At 39.4% G+C, this 26087-nt stretch overlaps 1 protein-coding gene across 12 annotated transcripts in view; it reads left to right on the forward strand.

Annotated features, from left to right (window-relative positions):
- Positions 1 to 1510: 1510 nt before the first annotated feature.
- ABI2 (abl interactor 2) overlaps positions 1511 to 26087 on the forward strand; it is a 72522-nt gene continuing 47945 nt past the window's right edge. For all 12 annotated transcript variants that reach the window (XM_069781636.1, XM_069781638.1, XM_069781640.1 and 9 more), the window contains exon 1: positions 1511 to 1704. In XM_069781636.1, the coding sequence (XP_069637737.1) occupies positions 1588 to 1704 (117 nt within the window). In that variant the 5' untranslated portion in view covers positions 1511 to 1587. The remainder of the gene's footprint in view (positions 1705 to 26087) is intronic.

Consider the following 26087-nt stretch of genomic DNA (forward strand, 5'->3'; position numbering starts at 1 on the left):
TTAAACCACGACAGTCACCTGGAGGCCAGGCATATCTAGCTGGATGCCTTTGCAACAGCTTTCAATTCATGGGAACAACTGTTCCTATAGTACCAGGTTGGTGTACAAGGACTGCAGCACTGGATCTTCTCTAGCTGGTGACTACCACAGAAGTGTCTGTAACATGAAGGCTGGGAAAATATCCGGCTGTTGTATCAGAGTATGTAAGGGATGTCAGATAACCCGGGGCTGCGCTACAGAGGCAGCAGGAGCTCTGTAGAGCCTCATGGGAACATGAGGTGAGTAATCACAGCTGCAATTCATTTCAAAGAGACAAATGAGCTCCCCTAGAGAAAGGTGGGACACTTCTGCTGAGAGGGCTGATCACCTTTTTTTTTTTTTTTATGGGAGAAAGGCTACTTTCAGGTTCAGGTGAAGGAATTCAGTGGGAAAGCCTTCTGCATTCTTCTGAGGGTGGGCATGTTCATCACAATTGTGGAGATACTGACTGACTTGCCTGGGACATAAAGGAAGTCAGTGTTAAAGCCAGGAACTGACCAAAGAGACCTCCCAACTCACGTCTTCAGTGCAGTGCTTCAGCCATGAGGCTGTCCTTCCTCTGTTTCTGCTGACCCTTCATTATACACTTTTCTCTGTTAAAGTTGAAAAGCTGACTGCTTGGCAGCTGAGAATTTACCCTTCCTCTTGGCCCTGTACAATAGCAGCTTTTCAGACGGAATCTGCACAAAAGAAACATTTTGTTCTTTCTCTGCTGATCAGAAGAGCTGAGCAGCAGCTACATTAAAAGCACGGGGTTCTGACCCTAGCTCACATTGTATCCAAAGACAAAGCTTCCACGGGTATCGGCAGACGTGGCAGAAGACCTATGCTCTGAGAAGAGCGCTGCTAGCGAGCTGCCGTTGAGTAAATGAACGCAAAACAATGAAAAAAAAGTCAAGACTTCCTAAAATGAAAACACACATTGTTAGCTGGCGTTGGCCCTTCGAACTAAGGCTGCGGCACAGCGGCTGGTGCCAGCTCTGGTGCCGGGGGACACCCCCAGGGCCGCAGCTGGGTGCGACACTCGCGGCCGCCTCCGCGTCCTCCCCCGCGGGGCGAGGCTGCGGGGGCCGGGCCCCCACTTGCGCACGGCCGTTGAAAGAAGAAAAAAAGGAGGAATCGCCCGTTCCAGCAGCTTTTCTCCCGAGATGCTCACGCTGAAGGAGGCGGGAGGGCCCGGGCCCCCTAGCCCCTCTTCCCCGGGTACTTGCTCCGGCTCGGAGCCGAGGCCCAGGCCGCGGGCAACCCGTTCCTCCCGGATATCGCCCGCCGCGCTCCGCCGGGCCGGAAGCGGACGCGCGGGGAAGGGGGGAGGGGGGATTAGGGAGGCGCATGCGCAGGAGGTGTTGCCCGGCCGCGCCCCGCCCCCGCCGCGGTGGGGGTCTGGCGCGCTCGCTGCCCGCGGCGCGAGGCCGGGCCCGGGCGGCGGGTAGCGCCGTGGGGTGGGGGGGAGCGCGGCGCGAGCGCGCGCGCGGAGGGGGGCAGGGGGCGGAGGGGGCCGAGGAGGACGGACGGACGGACGGACGGACGGGGTGAGAGGATGTGAAGATGGCGGAGCTGCAGATGCTGCTGGAGGAGGAGATCCCGGGGGGGCGCCGGGCCCTGTTCGACAGCTACACGAACCTGGAGCGGGTGGCCGAGTACTGCGAGACCAACTACATCCAGGTGCGGCGGGCGGGGCGGGGCGGGGCGCGCGCAGCCTAACGGTCGCCGTCCTAGCCTAACGGTCGCCGGCCCGCGGCGGCCCCGGCGGCGCGGCGCTGAGGCGGCCCCGGCGGCGGGGGGTGGGCATGGGCCGGCCCCGACTGCGCAGGGTCGTGTCCTCCCCCGCCGTTTGCTGTGGGGCTGCCTCCGCTGCCCGGTCCCGGGGTCGGCGGTCGGCCTCGGCCCGCCGTGGGGCGGGCGGGCGCGGGGTCGTGCCACCCCCGTCCCCTTGGCGGTGGGAGGGTGACAGGCGGGTGGCACCGGCTGCTGCAGCCTGGGGAGATGAACGACCCCGGCGTGACGAGGCGTTTAAATATGTACTTGATTTCTAAATTAAATTCCTTCCACTTTGTGAGCGTGTTGCATATTTATTTCGGATTGCGTCTCTGTCGCTCCTTTTCGTTCCCTTCCCACCTTCCACTCTCCTTTGCTGACAGCGCTGAGATGGTGTGATAAACCGAGGAGATACGCGACTCCTGTACATGTAGTACTTCTGCTTGTTAATTTAGAGCACAATGACATATGTTTTAATTGGGATATGCCTGTCGGTTTATAGTTCCCTTCCCAAGCAGGGCTGCGGTATTCGATAGGAAGGGCAGCTACCAAGTGGTAGGCGCAGGATGAAAGCGTGGTGTAGTAGGGGTGATACAGAATTAGGGAGAAGGAGATCAAACGCAAGTTGCTACCGCAGCAGGTGATTTTTGCGGTGACCACTCTGAAGCCAGGCTGGTGTTAGGACTTTGGATTTTTCCTTTCTTTCTCTTTTTACTAGGAAGAGAAGCAAAATATTGTCAGTTTACTTTGATAGTGATTGTAGGGCCAAATGAAAGAGTTTCTCCCAAAACAAACAAACAAAAGACCCCCTAAGAAGGGTCTGAGTGTGTAGGAAAGAAGGGAGGGGGGACGCGGGTTTGTGGTGTCAATGCTGAGAGAAGTACAAAGGATCCCAGTTTTATTTTTGCTTTCAGTCCCCTAAGTGGAGAGTGCTTGTGTGTTTCCAGAGGGCACCTAGAGATGAGATCTGTGGTGAGATTATTTTGTCAGTGAAAATGGGAGAGAATATTTAACCGGTGACAGAGAATACTTAAAATGTCCCTGCAAAAACGCTCTGACTGTTTCTTTTGAATTGTAGAATCACCAGCTGTCCTTTAGAAAGAAGACTTTGCATATTTTGGGTCATTTACAAAACACATCAATTACAGTGAAATTATATAGATGTATTTTATTATGTAATAACTTTTCTTATGTTGAATTAGTGTGACTTATGTTCTTTAGGAGAAATATATTGAAATATTTTCTTATGGTCATAACCTGACATACATGTGTTTAAATTTATGCTTTTTTGGAAACTGATTTTTCTGGAATAGGGGAGAAGAGTCTTGGAAGGCAGAACTGGATAGGAAGAAGTGGATGTAGTTTGTTTTTTTTTGTTGTTTCTCTGACCTTTTTTTGTGTTCTTTGTATAAACCCAAGTTTATAAAATCTGTATTGAACACCTCCACTTTTATTGTTTTAATAAAAACTATGGAGGAGGACTCTGTGCCATTTTGTACAAACAGAGAATGATAAAAGATGGTTATTGCCCCAGACAGCATACAGTCCGTAAGGACAGCGTAAGATAATGGGAGATGGATGCAGACAGATGGTGAGTGAAGGAAAAGAATGAAGCACTCTTGGTCAGCCTGATGGATTCTGGCCACCACACAGCAATACCCCAACTGTTGGCAGTTTATCCAAGCATCGTGACAACAGAGAGCTTTAAGGGGGAGGTGAGAATGAAAGAATGAAATTGTGTTGTGAGTGTTGACTGTGAGGTGCAGTATGGGTCACAGCATGAACATGTTTAAATTTTAAACAAGTGGGGAATGGATGACGTCAGTCAGGTGATAGGATCCGGCCTTTGGAACTGGTTGAGAGACTGTAGAGTGGGATTACTGTAGAAAAGAGGTCCAGCGTGAGGGGATTCTGGATTTAGTGATGCAAGTGTCCTAGTAACAAATCTATCAGTGAACCCACTCCACCTTCATGGTGCCAGAGCTACATAAACTCCTGCACAGGATCTGTATACAAAACTGATTTTTTCTTCTCTGCAAGAGTGGGAATAGGTAGATGAATATAACTATTGGTTAGTTGGATATTGGTGATTTTCCTTCTAATAATAATTATTATTCCAAAGCTATTATGTCCAATTAAGTCCAAATTATGTTCAAAATACTAGACCTGGATTTTGTGATGAAGATGGGCTTGTGATTGCTTGGAAGCAAGTGGAAAAGTAATCGTCCAGAAAGTCATGCAGTGAAGATGAACTAATTCTACTGTGATCCTTTAGTGTTTGTTGACAGAAGGTTTTGTTGTGGATATTCTTGCAGCCTCTTAGAGGAGGCTCAGACCATGACTGGGATCTGAACTTGATCTGCAGGATGATAGGGAGTGTGGTGATGGGGGCATTGAAGGCATGACATTGGCCTGTATTTGTCAGTAGACAAGCCACTCCCTTTTCTTTTTGTGCCAGTTGGTGCTTTGAGGTTTTATTGTCAAGTACAAGAATTGTTGCAAAAGTCAGTGGAGGCATAGGTCAGTTTAATAGACAATTTGAAGTTCAGTGCTAAGGTGAATGTGTTTTTTCCTCTTTCTCCCTGTTAGCAACATCATAGCAGCTTCAGAATAATCAAGCACATAATCTCTTACATGTGGAAATTGCTAGTTCATAGTACTAGAGTGGTGGCGATCACAACTCATTTGACTTCTGCTTATGAAATGAAAAATCCGTTCTTTAAAATTTTGGCAGTGTTTATCCAAATTATGATTGGTACTTGGTGAGTTCAATTACTTTAGCAACAGGGAATGTTATGTAAATTGTTATCCTTCACTTGAGTCTGTGATACAGTAGTATATGAGAGCATATTAGCTTAAAATTTTATGGAAAATGATAGGAAATACAGCAAATATGTAATAAGTGGACCTGTAGCAATGAAAGGTGAGAGGCTACTGTTGGGGCAGAAAAAGTTTTTTTTTCATTCATTTTTCTTCAATGGTTGTTCTTTTTTAAATTTTCTCCCAGGGTAAGTCAGTCTCCTAGCCCTCCAGCCAGTCAATTGCCTAGTAAGGCAATGTATTTTTCAAGAGACACTACTCTGTTAAATAGGAAAATAAATTGATAGAAGAAAAACTTCAAGTATAATGTCAACTTGCATACTGCAGCAATTAGTTTAATAAATATTCAGTCATTATGATTCTACTTTAAATAATAATAATAATTAAGTTTTAAGCATAAATGCATAAATTGCTCAGTTTAATCTGCTTGTCTTACTACAGAAATCAAATAACTTTTCTTGCCAAAAAGGTCTTACTCTTCTAATAACTTGGAGAAATTATACAGTTATTTCTACATCATACTTGTTTTTCTTAAAGAGAAGGGGAAGATATGCATTTTTATTTAGGAGGATGTTTTTGTGGTATCTGACACAATGTCAATCACAGGTTAAATTTTATACTGTCTGTTTAATGCTTTATGTACTAGTGTCGTGTCCTCTGTCACTACATTCAGTCTCAGTCTAAACTGTGCAACAGAGTAATTCTGTAAGATGTGATTATCTGATGTACTTGATGTTATTAAAAAAACGTATTTGAAGTCTGATTGACCCAGTCTTCTGGGTCCTTCATAAAAAGCAGAGAATAGTTATACTGGACAGTGTGCCTTGTTTACAAAATTTTCATATTCCTGCATTATTTTTGTCCAGGAGTATCCTAAGGAAAATTTCTACTTATGATGGTGTAAGTAAGTAACAAGACAAAGCAATTATGCGATTTGCACATCTTGTTACTGGTATACTAACATAAATTCCAACACTCTCTTGACCTGTCTGGTTTCTTTGAGCTTGCCTGTATTAAGTCTATTCTGGAATAATCTTTTTTTTGTTGTTTCTCATGATCATTGCTCTTTTAAAATATCAGCTTTTCATTTTGTGCAGCGCATGGAGCTTTCTAGAGTAACTGGATGCTTGTGTCTGTTAACTCTTTGTTGAAAGACTCAGAAAGAATTGCCAGATGGAGGCATTTCAGCCAGTAGGTATCTAGCAGGAACAGATTTGGGGTGGGGGGAAGTCCCACCACCAAAGTTAGCATGCAGAATTGAGTGAAAAGCCAAGCCTCTGTGCCCTGCTCAGCTTTCAGAAGGAGCGTAGGATTTTTGTGCGCTGTGTTGTCCAGATTCTTCTAAAAGGCTCTGTATTTCTTAATTTTTCAAGATTATTATGCTTTACTTGTCAGCTCTAGGGACTGAAGAGTAAGCTTCTCATTTTCCTCTCTCCATAGTCTTTAGGTTGCTGTGACTGTATTGTATTTTATATACAGAAACAGCCTTCTGGTGTTTGTGAGGGGAAGGATGGGAAGGGGGTTTTTATTCCTGTTCTTAATATTTCATCCTTCTGGTTATTAGAAGTACCTGCTTTCAGCTCCTGCAGATAGCTTTATTTAAATAGACATAAAGACTGAAAACTACTTGTTTTTCAGTAATTTTACTACAGTCCATAGGTGGATGAGTTTCATAGTTGTTTTCCACATATCTGATAATTTTACTTAGACCTTCTAAGCAAAGCCAAGTAGTTGTAGATTTGGAAGTATCTTCCACTAGGCTGAACAAGAGAATAAGGCATCTCTTAGCGTACTACTTTTAAACTACAGAAATGGTGGTCCTTTACAAATAGTAACTTAATGGTTACATCTTTAGTAATGTAATGTGAAATTTTTGCGGAGTTGCTTGTAATGACTGGTATCAGTATATATATAGCTTGTGTAAGTATATAGGGAATTGCAGGTATTATGGTTTAAAAACAAGTTCAAGAAAGATCTCTATTCTCTTTACTGAAGATGTGTATCACCTTAACAAAGGCAACTGAGTTAGGTTTGTAAAATTTATTTAACCGTCAGAAATGTGAGTATCAGGGAAAAGTTGTTTTCACCCTTTCTATTCCTTAAACTTGCTTCTTTTATAATCCAGCTTCAGTGTAGAGCTGATTAAGCTTATTGTTGGTGGAATACTTGTTCTGCAGGCATGAAAGTGGATATTGATTAGCTCCAGTGAATATTAGTCAGAACTTCAGGAAGATGCTGACAAGTTGAAACTCCTTAAAAATACTAGGAAACTAGTAAAACAGTGATATTGGATACATGGACAATATGCTATGGTGTCTTACTCCTAAGTGCAATGAATGAATACATAGGTATTATCTGGCCCACCAGGCTATGGTAGGACTTCATAAAAACTGTGTGATTTTAAAATTGAAGTAGTATGCTGTGGTGGGTTAACCTTGACTGTCTGCCAGGTGCCCACCAAGCTTCTCTCTCACTCTCCAGCAGAACAACAGGAGAAAGTAAGAAAAAAACCCTCATGGATTGAAGTAAGGACAGGGGGATCACTTGCCAGTTACCATCATGGGCAAAACAGACTCAATTTGGGGAATATTAATTTAATTTATTGCCAATAGAGTAGGATAGTGAGAAACAAAACCACCTTCCCCCCACCCCTTGCTTCTTCCCAGGCTCAACTTCACTCCTTTATTCCCAGCTCTTCTACCTGCTCCTCCCGAGTGGTGCAGGGGGATGGGGAATGGGGGTTGCGGTCAGTTCATCCACATTGTCTCTGCCACTCCTTCCTCCTCACACTCTTCCCTTGCCCCAGCATGGGGTCCCTCCAACAGGACACAGTCCTTCACAAAGTGCTCCAACACGGGTTCTTCCCATGGGCTGCAGTTCTTCAAGAACTGCTCCAGCATGGGTCCTTCCCAACGGGATACAGTCCTGCAGGAACAGAATGCTCCAGTGTGGGTCTTCCACAGGCCACAGTTCCTGCTGGAAAACCTGCTCCTGCATGGACATGGACTCCTCTCCATAGGCCGCAGCTCCTGCCAGGAGCCTGCTCTGGCATGGGCTCCCTTCCATGGGCTGCATCTCCTGGCAGGTGCCTGCTCTGATGTGGGCTCTCCACGGGCTGCAGCTTCTTTCAGAGCATATCCACCTGCTGCAGCATGGGGTCCTCTGTGAGCTGCAGTGTGGATATCTGCTCCACCATGGTCCTCCATCGGCTGCAGGACAACCTGTGTCACTGTGGTCTTCTCTGTTGGCTGCAGGGGAATCTCTGCTCCAGTGCTTGGAAACACCTCCTCCCCCTCCTCCTTCCCTGACCTTGGTGTCTGCAGGGTTGTTTCTCACATTTTTCTCACTCCTCTCTCTCACAGCTGCTTCGCAGTGTTTTTTACCCTTTCTTAAATATGTTATCACAGAGGCCCCACCAGCATCGCTGACTGGCTCAGCTTTGACCAGCGGTGGGTCTGTTTTGGAGCCAGCTTAGAACTGGCTCTGTCTGAGCCAGCTGCGGGCAGCTCCTGATCTCTTCTCACTGAGGCCACCCCCGCAGCCACCCCACTACCAAAACCTTGCCAGTAAACCCAGTTGCCTGAGGGGATATTACTTCAGTACACTCCTTTCGTGTTAACATTTACTCGTGTTTGTTATTATCGCTAAATCCCAACAATTAAAGGGAAACTAAGCTTAGCGATTAATAAGACTGTATGTGGCCACTGTTCTTTTGATTTCAAGAAGTGATGCTTTCTGCAAATTTGAAGTAGCTGGCTGACTAAGTGAAAGTCTTACTACTTTATTCAGTGTCTGCCCTCTCATGCTCTCTCACATTCAGCCCGCAGTTGGTTTCACAGTCCTCTTTTCTCTAGGTTCCCTTAAGGCAGAAGGTAGAAGTAACTGAATGGTAGACTCTGGTGCTACTAGAAAAGAACCAGTAATAAAACTAATGGTCTTTTGGGGTTCTTTACTTTTTTCTTTTCCTCCCTCCCTTTTACTTACTTTATCTCGAAGTACCTAAGCTTTAAGGACCTGGTAATTTAAAGGAAGGTTGGCAGATACTGCTGCTTGAAGGAGAGTTAGATAGCCTCCCTTGCATTATCAGGATATATAAAAAGAAAAATCTTCTGAAGGGACACCAAATGTTTTCAATATTTATGACAAAATTAGAAAAAAGTACTTTAAGTATGTTGTTTATGTGTCTTTGATTATAATTTGCTGAAATAAAATTCCACGGTGAGTAGTTCAGTCACAGTATGTGCCTGTCAGAGTTGTAACTATATTAAATGGTTGCACAGATTGTTATTGCACGTCTCTATACTCAAGGTTTACAGTGAGGTTGTTAGGTTAGTAAGTTTAGTGAGGATAATCTAGCTATAGGACCATCTTGACTGTTTCCTTTTAAGTGAGTCAATGTAGCTGGCAAAGTTCATGAAGTATTTGTCACTCAACCAATCTACTTTTCCTTTGCATTAACTGTGCTGCGTTTTGCTAGGAAAGCTAATTTAATGCATTCAGTAGTGTCACAAGTTCAACCTGAAGTTCAGGAAGAGTAGGATTGATTCTCTATTGAGTGGATGTGGGAATAGCATGAGCCATTTTACTAGTGGTAATGGGAGTTGCTGGTGGTAATACTGTATGTAGAGGTGTGAAAATAAAATTTGTAAATATGCAAGTTTCTAATATAAAGTGTTGTAAACCTAAATGTTAGTTACAAGTGGCATTCTAGTTGTTCCCTTCTGTAGTTTATTTTCAGATTGTGGTTATTGAATAATATTGATCAAGAATTGTAATTCAGAGTAGCAAGCTTCTGCATTGTACAGTTAATAAGCTCTCTAAAATTTATTGTCTGTTGCTCATGTTTTACTTGCATTTGCAGTTGTTAATCTTTGTGGCTTAGTGCTGTAGGTTTTAAGGAGGGAAATGGTGCACCACTGTGGTGCACCATGTAAGACGAAGAGCTTCTCCAGTCAGTGCTTTAAGCAAGTGAAATCTTACTGTGGTATGTTCAGCAGAATATTTTATTGAAGAAAACATTGATTTAAGTACCATGTTTTGCAGCAAATTTTCAGTAGATTCTATGTCTAGAGTCTGCTGGCCTGTTTTTTCTTGGATTTTGTTTTTAAGTACTATGTTTTCACACTTAATCGTGCACCTGAAATGAATGTCTTGCTTAGCAATCCAAGTTTTGTAAATTTTTTTGGATACCTGTACCTGGAACTTCAGTCATTGGGCAACTCATACTTTATGAAGCAAAACTGTGTGTCAGTAGATGAAGCATGTAATCACAGCACACTGAATTTAGGTGCATTTCTTTTCAGGGTTCTCACAGGTTAGGCTGGCAATTTTTTCTTGAAGTGGATGAACTAATATGTTCTTGCAAATGAGTTGTGCCTATTTCAGTGAGAAATCTTAATTTTCTGGTTTCCAGGTGCAATGAACAAGTTGCTCTGTCAAATTTATAGTGACATGCTCTGAACTATGGACTCTATACATGCTATTCACTTTTCCTGTAGCTTATTTCCCAGTAGATGTCATTGTAATATCTATTCTTAATGGTCTTTCAGTTTGAAATATAAATGCTTGTTTTATTATTATTGGTTTAGTGTTACCATAGTGAAGTTGTTTTATGCTCAGTGAATTGCAGCGTGAGGAACAAATATTACTTGGTTTGGGGTTTTGGTAGCCTGTATGTGTTGGTTATACTAGCCAAAGCTAGTTTTGTGCTGAACTCATAACTTTAGTATTTTTTCTTAAAGCTAAAAACTTTTCTTGGTAAATGTGAATGTTTTTACTAGGGTATTTTGTAACTTTGTTGTGAATTTACTGCTTTAATATATATGAACTCTGTCAAAATTCTTGGGAATAACTTTGGGGTCTTTTATCTAGTTTTGAGCTGGCTGCTGTTTTGTCAGAGTTGATTTATACTATTGATCATATCAGGTTTTTAAAACTGTACTTTTAGAAGATCAGATCATGGCTATTAAATTGCTATTTCAGCTGATATTATTAACAGATTTTAGGGAAGCCTGAGGTGCTTTTGTTTGAAGATGCTTATTTCAACCTGCATGCCATTATTATCAAAATTTTTAAAATTCTGTTCAGTTTTCAAATTGATATTTACACAAACAAATAGAGGAGCTTCAGAAGAACTGTTTCCTATATTGTGAACTGTTTTTCTTTTATGTTTGTATGACTGTCTGTCATATGAATTCTGTTGGAAATAAATGATAAAACAAGCTGCTGATTTGATTTTTGATGTTCTATGGAAAATGTTTTGTGGGCAAATTATTGGGAGGTTGATTAACATTGTTAGAAAGCAGATATTAATTTTTGTTATACTTCTTAGTGAATCTCTTTGGTAAAGGATTAGGATAAACCTTGCAAGAATTTCTGTGAGGTTTTGTTTTTTAGTGTTAATATAAATAGGTTCACTGGGTTCAAGGAAGCAGAAGAAAGTGGTTTGAATTTGGGTTTTGGAGTTGAAGGAAATCTTTCTATTATAGCTATGTAGAATAAAAATTAGGAACTTTTGCTTCTGACTGGCTTATGAGAAGATGGTTTGCAAAACCTTCTTGTCAGCAGTTTTCTTTTTGTCCTGTGCGCTACCAGCTGGGCAGCTCTGGCAGGGGCTCTAAATTTTGTGCTGGGTGCCGAATACTAAGAGACATTCAGATTGAGATTCATGAAGGCCTGCCCTAACAGGCTTGTCCAGTGTTGAAGTGTTGAGATTGAATGGGCTGCCTGCTGGACCATCCTGAAAAAGGCTCGGTTTTGTAGATTTGAAAACTTGCATTTAAAATTGCGAAGTGCACAAATTCTTCCTGTTACCCACATAGAAACCTTTGGAATGTAAGGTAGCTAGAAATTAAAGCAGTGCCTGTCAAAATCTGCAAATATTAGGCTTTGCTGCTGTTTAGGGGCAAGATTGCTGAGCTGATCTAAAGCTGATTTAACATCTTCCTGCTTCTAGGTCTAACTATATCCTTGTCCTGGGTCTGGTCCTTATCTGATCATTTGTGAGCCCCATTCAGTTAGGTAAACCAACAGAAAACTAACTGGGACAAGAAAAGCATTGTTGCTTTGCTCAGTGATGGTGGGAGTGTGAAGCGAGGGAGGAGGGAGACCATCCCTGCTGAGGGCAGTGAGCTGTCAGATTGACTCTTCTAAGGTAAGAGAGAAGTTCTTCAAGGTATCAGGCATCAAACTTGGTTATTTCAAGCTTTTGCACAGCAGCAGTGCTGCTCTTTGGGTCTGAAGGTTAGTAGTGAAAATGTCAGGTGTTTCTGATCCCCCAGCAGTGAAAACTGTGAGCAGTAGGGGCTGACACTTGTTAAACGTGAAAGGGTCATGACAGATAACCTTTAGGTAATACATGACTTTTGAAAGCAGAATTAGTGCTTGTCTTTCTGTATAGTCTGTCTCGTAGAACAATCAAAGTCTGTTCTCGGTACTGCTGTTCTTAGCAGACAGGGATATATAAACATAGCTGAAATAGTATTTTTGAGTCTGATCTCTTTTCCAAGAGAAAATTTCAGTCTGTTTAACAAACAAAATATACAAAGCTATCTATTAGTGAGTAGTCTAGTATGAATTCAAAGCATACTCATTTGTTTTGATTTGTTTTAATAATAATCATTAAATACTGTGCGTTTACTGAATATACAGTGCAAATTCTCAAAATGGTTTTGAAATATGTCCTTTTAAACTGTAAGTTTGAGAGGTGTTGGGTATTGCAAGTTTGTAATTCACTCTGATTTTTTAACTAGGTGGCAAGTTTGTAGGTTGGCATGAGAAGTGGAGCTTGTTTATAGCTTTATTATGTGAGGCAGAATGTTTGCTGCAGAGTGCAAAAGTTTGTTGTCTACCTACTTTTTTATTGGGTAAAAAACACAGGTCTGCTGCAAGTTGTGGGGAATGTAAATATGTTAAATATCCCAAATTAAATGGCTGTCTTCAATCAGTTAACATATATTTATCTGTCTGGAGGGTGTGGGGGGTGGGATGACAATCACAAAGTATTTAGCCAAAAGAAGGAAAAAACCTCTTATATAGTAGAATACTGAAGATACCATGCCATTATGGAAAGTTTGCAGTAATTTTCACTATTTATAAATATGTCTAGAAGGAGAAATAATAAAAACAAAAGCCAACCTCTTATCCCCCACGCTGCTAACAGCAAAATAGGAGGCTGAGGTGGATGACAGATGTCAGAGAGATTGAAAAATGCCCATATGAGCAGAACCTTGAAAAAGGAGCTGCTATTTTTGACAGAGAAATAATAAATTATCAGAATATGCAAATCATGTTGGGAAGAGTACGAACTATGTACACTGGTTTTCCACTTTTCTTGGGTAAAGTACAGGGATACTAAATGTAGTTTGGTAAGTAATGCTATTTAACATAATCCGTGGAATTATTGCTATGAGTTAAGGCTCAGGATTTAATGGTATTCTAAGAAAGGCTAGCCATTTTAAATAAATAATGAGAATATAAGCAGTTTTATCTTTTTCTTTCATATGTTTTTGCCTTGCATTTATTCTGAATTTGTCCATGATGGAGTTTTATGCCCATTATATGAAGTATTTTGTATTGTTCACTATAATCCATTTCACTGGATTATTGGGGGTATTGCTTCTATTTAATATAATATTTTCTGTATCCTGAATACCATATATTCTGTATCCTTTGAAATGCTTACTGCACAAGTTGGTGTTGATTTGGCCTTCCAAGGAGAGGGAATTAATGTGTCAACTTGCTCATGTCAGTTAAGTAAGATCTAGACAAATTTCACTTGTAAGAAAGAGGACTGCAGATTTTTATGTGGTGGAGTATATATGTGAGTGCTGAAATGATGCTAGTGAAATTAATTGGGTTTTCCCACTATGGCTAATAACTCGAGAACTGGGAGTGAATAGAGTTGCAGAGAAGCATAAAACTGTGACATTACATTTATTTGTTATTTATGATAAATCAGTGTGCAGTGTTTTCTGATATACTTCTCAGTTTTCTCACTTTATCTAGCTGTTGGTGATCTCAGAAATTATCTTCAAAGATTTAGGCCTATTCGTGTTCATGTCCTTAGGGAAATGATGTCCATGGAGTGACTCTGTCTCAGAAGGGGCAGAATGATTGAGCATGCAGAAGCTCCAAGGAGCACACTCTGGATGAGTAGTGTGTAGTTGGCCTAAACTAGTGAGGATGTTCTTTTTGCAGCCTTTTTTGCCAGGTTCTCAATGCATTGTTGTAAGAGCAGTCCTGTCCTAAAAGAAAGAAGAAATGTACATGACTATATGTATATCTGTATAAATCAATCAGTTTGGATAATAGAAGGTAAACAGTTATCTGTAGACTCTGAATCTCTGTTATAGTTGTCTGGTGGTGATAATAGTTAATTTAAACTATCCCCAAACTGAGGACACTTCTATAACCACTTGATGGGATGAGTTAATAGAACTATTGTAATTCATTACCATGTTGTGATCTGCTTAAAACTTAGATTTTAAATTTTTTAAATACATATGCAGTCTTTACATTTATTTTAGTCAATAATTTTATATATAATACGAATACAGTAGGGTGAGTCCAGTTTTGATGACTGGAGCAAGAGGGAGGGATAAAAGTCTAATTTTTGTTTTTCTCATTTATGTACGTAAGTCTGTAATAATATATACCAAATGCAGACATCCTTGAAAACAAAAATTTTCACTGTAATGAGCCTGTTGTAGACATTTGTAGCATGTTAAGACCCCCTCATTTAAGTAAGGTTTATAAATTGTAGGTACTATGCAAGATGGGCTCTTATGACTTGGCTCACTTGATCAACAGATGGATAATTAATGCAGAGGGATAAATTATTTAACCATTTATACATACATAAAAAAAGAAATTTTTCATGAAATGAACAAGTGGGGAATACAGTGCCAGTAATCAGCTTGTCCTCTGAAAGGCTGTACTTAAAAGTACTATAAAGAGAAGGGGATTTTGCCTTTGCTTATTTTCTTATGATGAACAAAGGTTAATATTTTCCTTTTGTTTCACCTTCCATGAAATTTTCTTACCTTTTTTTAGTTGTATCTTGTGTTAAGGATCCAGAGAAGAATGAGAGATTTCTTTGCCCCTGCTGAAGGTTCAAAGTATTGTATTCTACTAAATTTAGCTTCTTTTATAAGCAACATGCTCAACTTTTTAATATTCAGTGTATAATCTCAAATCAGATTTTCTGTGTGACATATCTTAAAAGTGAGAAACATACTTGCGGAAATTTTCTTTTCAGCTTTAAATGAATTATAAAAAAAAAAAAAACCAAACAAACCAAACCCTAAAACCAAGCAGCATTTTCTTCCATTTTCTGTGCTGCCCTTGAGGCTGTGTAATGATATTGGGAGCAGTAGGAGTTTCTGTGGACCTATCTTTTTCCATAAGCAGTGTGATGTGTTTTATCATTTGAGGAAGAAAGGTGTTCTGGACATAAAGCACCAATTTTAGATCTGAAGTTCGGTTTGGGGGGTCTACTGCAGAGTTACTACACAGGTATGACTTCATTTCCCCTTCTGATAAAGGGGGCAAAAAATGTTTGGGGTTTGGGGTTTTTTTTTTGGTGTGGTGTTTTTTGAGGGAGAGAAATGAAAGTCTTCCTGTGGTATTTTTTTGAACTGATTTGACCTTAGTTTTCAGGCCTCTTGGCATTACCCCATTGTAAATGCTGTGTTCAGTGAAACTCCCAGGGCAGCTCTGAACAGCCAAAATTCTGAAAATGGTATTTATTGTTCAGGTTCTGTTGGAGATGGAGATGTTAAGCTGTGGAGATTGAAATGCGAGGATTTTTCAGGTTTTTCTTCATTTTGTATGTATTGTGCTCATTTGTCAAACTGCATTCTTTTTTTTTTTTCTTCTTTTTGTTTTGTTGGCTAAACAAATAGATGCCCTTCTTTTCATTACATGCCTCTGCACAAACCAAATCACAACTTGAGCAGTCAGCTTCTACCTAATTCTTTTGGTTTTAAGTAACACCACTCTTATGTCATGCTTTTCATCTCTAGATCTCATACTTTACAAATCAGGGTAAGTACTGCTTTTATTTACAAACAGAGTGGAAGGAGGTTTTTTTCAAGGACCTTTTGGTCTGGATTTCATATGCAGTTAAGGCTGTGTTTGAACACAGTCCTTCAAGAATTGTTTGCTTCTGTTTCTTCTGCTGAATGTAGGGGGAGAAAAAGGGTGATATTTCCTGTGGTTCAGGGACAAGCTGTTGAGTAAGATGACTGGAAGATGGTGAGTGTTTGAAAAAAAGCCAATTGCCTGTGTCTAGGAAGGTGGAGGATTAGAGGTTATGCATTTGGCAGGGCAGTTTGCAAAATGAAGGAGAGAATTGCTTGTCTAAAAAGCAGCTTGAAAATTCCTGCTTTTGGTGTGCCTCTCTGTCTTGAAGCCTGTCTGTCATTCATATTGTGAAACTCTGCTTTGCTTTCAGGATAGTTTTGTTGCCATAGCTAGATAGGTAGAGACGTGATATTACTTAAACATGTCTTGTGAAATGAAAAGGTAATTTGTGCAGCACTTTAATTTAGTAGGGTATAGAGAAAAGCCCCTTTTTTCTGATCGTAGTAGAACTTGCTGAATATACGGTTGTAACAATCTGTTAGGACAACTTGAAATCAAATAAATTCACATTAAAAAAAATGAAAGAATGCAAGGCAAGAGAACCTTTTGTGATATAGGAAAGGCATTCAGCATTTGAAATGTTCTTATTTTGTTGTTGCGTTTCTCTAATGTTTCTATTCTTGTGACAAAGAAGAGCTCAGAATTGTCAGAACAAGAATGTTGTTGAAATTGGGTGAATAAGCGAAGTTTGAGACTCATTCTGTATCATAATTATGGTGAATGTAAACACAAAGGTGGGGATTCTTCATATCCTGTAATGCAGCACAAAACTGCTGTGAAAGGATTCTTGTGTTCTTTCACAAGTTTGCAGTGTCACTTTCTATTTTTATCCTATAGTCTTTCATTTCCATAACTTAAGTGTAACACCGTTAGGCTATCTAAGCATAATGACATGAGTAGTCACTACGTTACCATATAGTGCTTATAGGTATGCTTGTGAGCTGCAGGCATGCTGTTGTTGCAGCTTGAGTAGGCTGGCTTCAAGACTGCGTGTAATACTTGCATCCTTAGTGATGTATTTTATGGCTGAGAGCTCTTGCCATTGTGAGAGTTACCAGAATGCATAAAACTATTTGCTATTGCTGTTGTAGTTGGATATGATGAAGTTTAGCCTATATGGGGGACAACATAATAATTCTTAACTGTGAGATTAAAGTTACTCTTCTACCAAAATATTCGTGACCTAATTTAGCTTGTATAGCAGGAAGGGTTTTCCCAATTTGAGAACGCGTTTTCTTTGAAAATTGTATGTAAAAATTGATTTTTAAGACTATTGCATCTGAAAGAGTTCATTAGTAGGAATTTTGTTAGGTGAGGATAATAATGGATTGATTTACTTCATGAAAGTTCTGAGTTTAAGTTTTACTGGGCCACTCTGGATTTGGCTGTTGTAGGGGAAAAATAGCAGCACGTTTTTAGCTTCTGTCAAGATGGTTGTGACAGATGGTGTCTTGTCTGTCCAATATGAATTCTTATCGCTCTATAAATATTGATTGGAGAAAAAAAAATGGGGTTCCATAGCTTTAAAAAAGATGTGTCCTGGTTGATATAGGAGCGACTGAGGGATATTTATACAGGTCTTGGGGAGAACAGCACCAGTACGTGCAGAAATCAGTATCTGAACAAATCTAAAAGGACCTGGTGGAAATCTGGCTCACATTAGACAAACAGAGAAAAGAAAAAATACGTGCCTGTTCTGGGGAAATAATGTTAAAATAGTCCCTGCAAGTACTTTTGTGGTAAAAAATGTTCTTTAGTGGAAGCTGAGGTCTGGAACATCATTAATACATGTGGAAAGATGGGCAGCTGCTAATTTTTGGGCATTGCAGATGCTGTATACTACTTCCAGAGGCCTTGTCTGATTCATTCATCTGTCCTTTTCTGAAGCACCCTGGCAGCTTTTGTGATAACCAACTTTTTTCGGATAGACTAGGTAGAACTTCTTGTGTCATTGTATATGCTGCTTATTTTTCATTTTATAATTGATGTAAAGTTTACAGAGCTCTATCTTGTGTTGGATCCCAAATAACTTCATTGTCTGATTCTTTGCAAGGTATGCTGATAGAACTATGTCCTTGGCTCCTGCTTCTACAAGGTCCTGCACGGAGATTTGCTTCTGGATGTTGACTGGCATATTGCTGAAGTTATGTTTTTCAAAGAGTCTTAGCATGTAATTTTGTGTGGTGTTCACAAGAGTTATAGTTAAGTGCTGTCTTTAACTGACATTTAAATGTTAGAACAAAGGAACTTAAACTTTTTAGAAATAGAAACTCTTGTTTGGTATTACTGTCATTCTCATGGGATTAACCATGTTCATTTAGGTTTATGAACCTCCTAGCTCTTGATTCAAAGAAGGTATTTGGTACATAATCTCCTTTCTTTGGGTGAAGGAGTAAAAACAACCATGTAGAATTCACAGAGCTTCTGCTGAGGTGTCCAGTTCCATTATTTTGGCTATCAGGTAATGCCAATGCTTTGCTTTAAGACAGCAGTCTTAAGCATTCACTGTATGAAATCCTTGATACCGTTCTGAAGGAATTTTCAGAAAAATGTAGTCTCTTCAGGCTCATCCTGACTTTATGTTCTGAACCATGGTCATTTGTAGCTAAGCAAGAAGACCCTTACCGCTGGCAGATTATGTGTTTCAAGTTCTGGCTTTTCTTAAGCAGATGGAAAACTCTCCATATTGCTGGAGAGAAATTCTGAAATGGCTCTGTGACCTGCAATGCAATCATAGTTATTTCCGGTCTGGGGAATGTAAGAATTATTGTATGTGGAGATGATAAACTTTGCCCAAGTTGGATTTGTTTATCAAGCATATTGTTTTTTATACCTCAGTGTGATACTTGTTAATTCTTAAAATAGGTAAGTGGCTAATATGCAGAAAGAAGTAGTATTTAAATGGTGTGGAGATGACTGCATTACAGTTGCAATGTAGTTAATATGGGAGATTAAGTGCACATCCTTTTATGCATGTAAAAATGCTTTAAAATGCTTTATTGCTTTAAAAAATTGAGTTACCACTTGCATGGGACAGTCTCTTTCTGGGCAAGAAGCACTGTGATTAGTGTGAAAGTAGGTCGTGCTTAGAAAAATGTGTGCGTAAAATACAGATGTCACTGGAAATAATTACAGAAAACTTTACGCTGTGGTGTTATATGCTGCAGGTTGGATATAGTGACTTTGCTTGCTGTTCTTGAGCTACATAGCAATTGACAGAAAGTTAACTTTTAATTTTGAAGTAAACGGACCAAAACTGCTGGTTAAACTGGGAAAAAGAGGATAACTACTAATTACAGTGCCTGCAGAAAAGGGTTTTTTCCTGCTTATTTTCTGAGATTCTTAAATTGCAGCAGCATAGCAAAGTTTGAGTCTAGTTAAAATGAAAAGTCTCCTGCAACCTTCTGGTTTTTTGTGTTGACAACTCTATTACAAACATGAACAAAATTGATAAACTTGAAAAGCCCTTATTTTTAGCATTCTACCCTTGGAAATTACGTTGGAGCTCCTCTCTTGAGGACATGACTCCTATATTTTTTAAATGTTTACTAGTTACTCAAGGAGTGCAGAACAGAGATCTAGAGTTTGGCTAACAGTTTCTGCATAAGAGGCTAGAATCCCATTCTTGCTCTGCCAATATTGTGTTTTGTCCAGCACTATGGTAATGGGAGCAAAAGGTTGTGAAAACATTCTTTGCTAGAAAAGTGAGCAGATAGAGCTCTCAGGGCACATAGGGAACAAATCTATTGAATAAAAAGGCACTGACTGCCTTTCTTTCACTTTTTCTTGTTGATTGTGGTAGTTTGTTTAGTTAAGTCTTCATCCTTGGTTCAGTTATGGCTGGGTATCAAGTATTCACACCACCTTCAGCAGATGGGTAGTACAACAGAGGTCAGCTTTCAGCAGGCTGAACATATGGGTGTCAAGAACAAATAGACTTGTCATCTGCTTGCTTCTGCTTTCTGTCAGGCAAGCTCTTCCAGTGAGGGCAAGGAAAATGGCCTGTGAGTTGTGTGGACTGTTGTGATTTTTCAGAGTCAGATAAGAGTATGTGTGTGTCTGGTCATGTAATGGGGTGCAGATGCGCATTTTGGGTGTTAGGACTCTGGCATGTGTGATGATGCAGCATTGGAGGAGCTGGAGACTTTGGCCTTTAGATGGTTCTACAATAGGCAAGGAAGTCTGTCCTGTTTGTTTGTTTAAAAGCAAAAAAAGAAAGCAGGAGAGATTGGGGAACCTTGCATGGAGAAATGCAGGGAAGCCTCTTCTGATTTTTTAGTTACGTGCTTTAGAGCTGATCAACTGCCACTGCAACTCTCCCAGGCCCTGCTAATTTGAGCATAAATCTCTGGGTTTTGGAGTTCTAGTATGCTGCCAATGGTTCTTTTGCCTCCTGGAGGAGTATTGTATGTTGCAACTGTTGCATGAAGGTTTCTTATTTTGATCTCTACTTTTTTATATGAAATACAAGAATTATATTTTTTTTGTTCTGTCAAGATTGGGGGTATGTATCTGAAGAGAGTTTGTTCCTTTCAGTATGTCCGAATTGGCAGCAGCTTTAAAAAGTGCCAAGTAAGAATAATTTCAAATTTAGAGTTAACTGATCACTGTGAAGGGATTTGTGTAATCTAAGTGTGGTTATTTCCTAGAAATGGAAGAGTGATTATGCGAATTCCTGCCTCCAGTTAGTTTAAGCCCCCTCCTCTATCTACTATCTTTGAAATGGCATATTCCTGTTACCTGGTAGCTCTGCCCCTTTATTTCTCTTAAAGGTTTTTTTAGCCATAGTTATCAAAGGTGGCTAATTTAAAATATAATAACTTCTAGAATGATAAAATTCTGGGATGTGCTCATGTGAGGAAGTAGAGACAGTGAATGGCAATTGAAAGACTTGTGTTAATTTGCTTGACAATGTGGGAAGAGTTCTGGGGATAACAGGATTGTCTTTGTTATGGACAGACGCCAAAGGCTTTCCAGCAGCTTGTGGTCTTTGGGCTACCTTACTCCTTTTTACAGTGCCTAGTGAAATGGGACTCTGCAACATAGCTCAATGGCAGCCTGATGTAGCTGTGGTAACTGATGTGGGTGTCATCTCCATGTTTGCCTGCCTCTCTTTTGGGAGCTATTGGCTGAAAAGGGTGTATATCTTCCCCTTATATGCTGCAGTTATACTCTGGCAATTACAAGCTGTCCTGCCATCTGACTGATTACATTAGTACATTAGACTATAAACTGTGATGGTGGATGACATGGCTGCACATCCTACTTAGATTTTCTTGCTATGAGTTTGTAATGTCTGGCAGTGGACACTTGGAAGCAGAACCTGCTTCTACTGCCACGGATAACTCTGCCTGTGATTCTAAATTAAAGCCGTTAGTTGGCCTCAGTCATTGCTATGTAATGAACTGAATTGAGAATTTATAGTGGAATGAAGAAACTGGCAAAGCTGGGAAATAACTCAGATGTTACATAAACCCCTGTGACTGGATAATGTTTTGGGAAGCTGAAATAGACATACTTTCTTAGAAATGGTCGATTTTGTCAGTTTTCTTGAGAGAGGGAGATAAAATCTGTTCATCTGGTATTGCTAAGGAGAAAACAATTGGTGCAAATAACATTTTTTGTGCAGCAGAATGTAATTACTGTATGATTGTAGTTTGTTCTAACTTCTGAAGGCCACTTTGCATCTGAAAGGTAACTTTTGCAAATGCTACAATGACTTGTTTTATTTTTATCAAGTTGCTGTAAAATCAAATTTGAGTCGAATTGAATTAATCAATGATTTTTACTTGTACACTCAGTGAAAACTCTGCACGCTAAAGCATCCTTGGTGAATGAAGAACTGTAGAGAGCAGATGCGTGAGATAGTAGAATTAAGCCTGCGGATCTTTGCTGTTTCTGAGGTTCTTCATTCAGCACATTTGTATTGGCTTAGTCTCTTACGGCTGCAAATATGTTGATTTTGTACTGATATTAAAGTGAAAATTGGCCTTGGATTTGGAACTCTGATAATAATTATGTTGTTGTATGAACTAGAAAATGATCCACTTCTCTCAGCTGTGTTATTGCAGAAGAGCTAACAGAGTAGGGTGAAGCCTGCGCTGATTAACAGAATGAGCGGTGAGTCTTAAGTGCACATGGGGATAGATTTCCCTCACTGCTGCTTGCTTCTCAAGCAAGAGCTACATCTGGTTCTGTAAAGCAGTGATGAATAACTATTAATATAGCTACATATTAACTACATTTTAGATGTAAAAGCATTTGGATGCTATCATGCTGTTCAGTTTCTTGTGATCTATCATTTTAAACAATACTTATGTGTTGAACAAACTTTATTATAACCTTGTCTAGTAGGCTTATATGAATGCAGTGTTCCCTGGGTTTTTTTGCATAAACAGGACTTCAGCTCTACTTTCAAAGAATAGGAACTTGCTGGTTCTGGTGAGAGCAGGACATTTGCATGTGAAAACGGGTCATCTGTGCTTGTGGATGTATGGAAATAAATACTAAGTTTGATCCAGGTGACAGTCAAGAGAAACAAATGACAGATTTGTTGCAGTGATGCTGGCAGCACGAAAACAGTGGTGCAAGTGATTAGATATCAGGGAAGCTGTGCTTGTCCACAGCTATCATTTGTTATCTTTTTCTTTTGGGTGCAGTAGGCTGATAGCTTGTCATAGATTTCAAACCAGTGAGTTAGTTTTGCCCTCACTAACAGCCTTGAATACAGTCTCTATTCTTAAAAGTTGCTTTTCCATTTAGGACATTAGGCTTCGTGTATATTTCTTTGAAAGGTAGCTTTCCTAGCTGTTAATCAAACCTACGTTTTGAGGCGCAGCATGGAAATGAAAATATCAAATGAATCAACTGCAATGAATACAAAAGACTTCAACTTAATGCAAATGAGCTGATACTGACTGCAGCAGATTATTGATACTGAGTTTCAGCTGGCTTAAAAATTAGGAAGTCACACTTATGATCAGGAAATTCTAGTGACATTTAGTGCATCTTTACAGTTTTTTTAGTAATCTGAAAAACAGAACAACTTGATATCAAAGACTTTACAAAAGTATGAACGCTAAGAGTATATTCCTCAGCTAGCATGCTTGTTATTAGTATTCAGATAAATTAAGCTAAATTATCATAATAATTAAATTATAATAATTACAATAATCTTATATTCATATCAGTGGAATATGATTAATGCAATTAACCTTGCATTTGGTAATGGCTCTTCTTTTTTAAATATCTCATTTATTGCTTATTCTTTGAATGTTGTTTGAATTATAAAATCTAATGATAGTTTTGATGCATTCTTAATTCCCAAACTGGTATCTTCTGTAATGATTGTGTTTGGCCTAAATGCCAAAGTTACTTATACAGCTTTGTTGATTGCTGTGCTTAGATTACTGTGTGATCTCAGCTCAAAAGGTAATGTGTTTGATTAGATTTAGAATATATAGAATTCACAGTACTATGAGAGTAGTCCTAATCCCATTTCGAGTTGTATTCAGATAGAGTTTACTTCAGTAACTTCACATTTAAAGGTGTTTTAAAGTTTAAAAGCACTTTGTGTGAACAGCAAGTGAAATGCTTTCATTTAGGTGATGAGTAGAGACTTTGGATGCAATTGTGAGGAAATGTATTTTTCAGTTTGACAGATGTTTATAAGGTGGGATGGTTTAGGTGCCTGACTGTCACCTCTGTCTGTGCCTGGATGGTCCACTCACAACTCAAGTTTCATTGTAGTGCTGATTCTTGCATTGTGTATTGTCACTTCTGAGAGTAGTTCACTAATAAAAAAGGAGTCATGTCACTAGGAGACTAACATGCTCCGTTCTTCACAGATGGGACAAAGAGTTGTCAAGCAGGTTACTTTAATTATAGTTAGCTGTCCAGATAAGGTCACGTTAAAATTATGAAGCAAAAATACTGTCTCCAGAGTCTAGAGCTACCATTTTTATGAAGTTGTATGCCAAATTACCAGTCCCATTAATCTTGTTGCTTCCCCTGTGGCACGGCCTCAGTGTATCTTGCTGCTTGTGTATTCTTCTGAATACAGAATAACAGAAAGTTGCCTGAGAACTTACCAGTGGGTTTGTGGAAGGGTATGTGTGAAGAAGTGTTTCCCATTCATATCTGAAATGTTGTTTGCTTATGTTTCTTAACACTTGATTAATTCGTAATGTTTAGGGTGTAGAGTACATGTAAATGGGTAAGATAACTATCAACTCTCCTTAATTTTAAAATAAATGTGTATACATTTGAGTAGGGTCATGAAGCAATCAAGCTAGCCCTCCCTCTTCCTAAAATAATGATAACAGCAACAATTACACAAATAAGCAATTATGTAGAGAAAAATGTTTACACATAGAGGTGAATAGTTTAGAGATTATAGTATTAAAATTGACAAAGAACAAAAAAATCTACCCCCAACTCCAAGTACTTTGGAGCTCTAGTTATACTAAGAACAGGTAGACTGCATTTCCCCCTGTGTTCAGTGTACTAATAGAATACATGGATCCCCCTGCACATCTGAAAGGGAAATTTTGAGGTTTTCTGGTAGTTCTGTGGCATTTCTTTTTTCAGGAGCTCTGGGAGATCTCATTTCCTTCTGTTCTAAGATGTCAGTGATTGCTTCTGCTTTTTCATGCTTGTTTCACCCGCATGTTATAGACCAGCTACTTACCAGTTGTATGGTACATGTTTTTCATGCTGGGAATGAGCAGTTCTGGTGGTGAAAAAGGAGTAAGGGATATTCTTTAGCAAGTAAGTATTTAATGAGGTAGTTTGTTAGAACAGAAAGCTATTGTATTTTTCACTGGCAGTTATGTAACTTTTTGGCATGATTTTGGCATAATGATTGGATTAATGATGCTCAGTTTTCTTCTCAGTCATTTTTTCTAGCTTACGAAAGGACCTCAGAAAGCACTTGGATGGGCTAAGCAAATACCATCTGTGCAGTTGAATAAATGTGTGTAAAATATTTAATTATGTATGAGGCTTTCAGTAACTTTAAGGAATTTAGCAACAATTAAAATGGAAAGGATGATATAACAGCTCAATCTTCTGTTTTTCCACAGGAAAACTGAAGTGTGCTTTGTCAGTATTGCAGTTGGGCACATTTCGTACTGAATAACACAAGCTTGTTGAACTCTGTGGCATGTAGCTTTTGTTCTTGAGGCTTCTTAAAGCTGATGCAACCTCAACAGAAACCTGAGAGGTTTTGCTTGCTGGTCTTAAGACAAATGCCTGCCTGGATCTGTATTAACAGTAATGAAAAGAAACAATTGTTACATTGATTAGATGAAGCTAATCTTCTGTCTCATTCTTAAAATTTCACTGTTACTTTTTTATCACATGTATTAAATATGAGTTTTGTTTCACTAAACATTACTGTTTTGAACAATAGCAAGAGATGCTGTATATGTTGGGGAAGTGATTATTAAATTCTGGACACACCCTTCAGTGTAGTTAGTCCCATGTCAAACTGTTTAACCTCAGCTTCCACTTCGACACCTAAATATTACTGCATAAATGCATTGTATGCTGAAGAGTTGATTTGAATATGAATTGAGATTTTTCCATTCAGAAGTCTTTTTTCTAAGAGTTTTTTAGGTTTAGGGTAGTTGTGAGTGACAGTAGGCTCAGAAATGCAAAGCTCTTTTTCTTTTCCCTCTCAATTCAACACTAAATGTTAATCGTGGAAGAATTTTTTTTTTTCATATTGATATTAAAGGCAACAACTTGTGTTAATATTCTGTAATAAGAAATGCAATTTCTTTATCAACTCATAGGTCCAGATATTTTGCTCATCTAATAGAATTTGTTGTATAAGTTTTGTTAGCCCAACTGAAAACTTTGATCTTCCAAGTTGATGACTAGTGGTTAAATAAGAATTTTTTTTTTTTTTTTTTTTTTTAGAGCTAGAGCAGGGAAGAAACTTAGCTACAATAACCAACTAAACTGCCAGCAGCTTTTAGCGCTTCCTCTCATGCACCACTTTCAGAGCTCTCTTAATTAGCTCTTTCCAATTCATAAGAGCTGTATTTTTCTTTTTTAACATGTTGCCATCTTTGAAGTCTTTCCTTTTTCTTCTTATTTGGTAGCATTTGTAGCATTTGGTAGTATTTCTTCTTTCATCTAGTGGGGTTGATATTCTGTAAATCTTACCATAGTGCTTATGTTGCCTCCATCATTTATTTCCTTGTAGAATTTCTTTCTGCATTAATGGCTGTCCTTTTGTACAAAATTGTTTAAGTTCTTAACAGTGGCATAACAGACTTTACCACTATGTTCTGGTGGATCTCACTTTGGGGTGGGAG

Source organism: Haliaeetus albicilla, chromosome 4, assembly GCF_947461875.1.
Source record: "Haliaeetus albicilla chromosome 4, bHalAlb1.1, whole genome shotgun sequence".
Lineage (NCBI taxonomy): Eukaryota > Metazoa > Chordata > Aves > Accipitriformes > Accipitridae > Haliaeetus > Haliaeetus albicilla.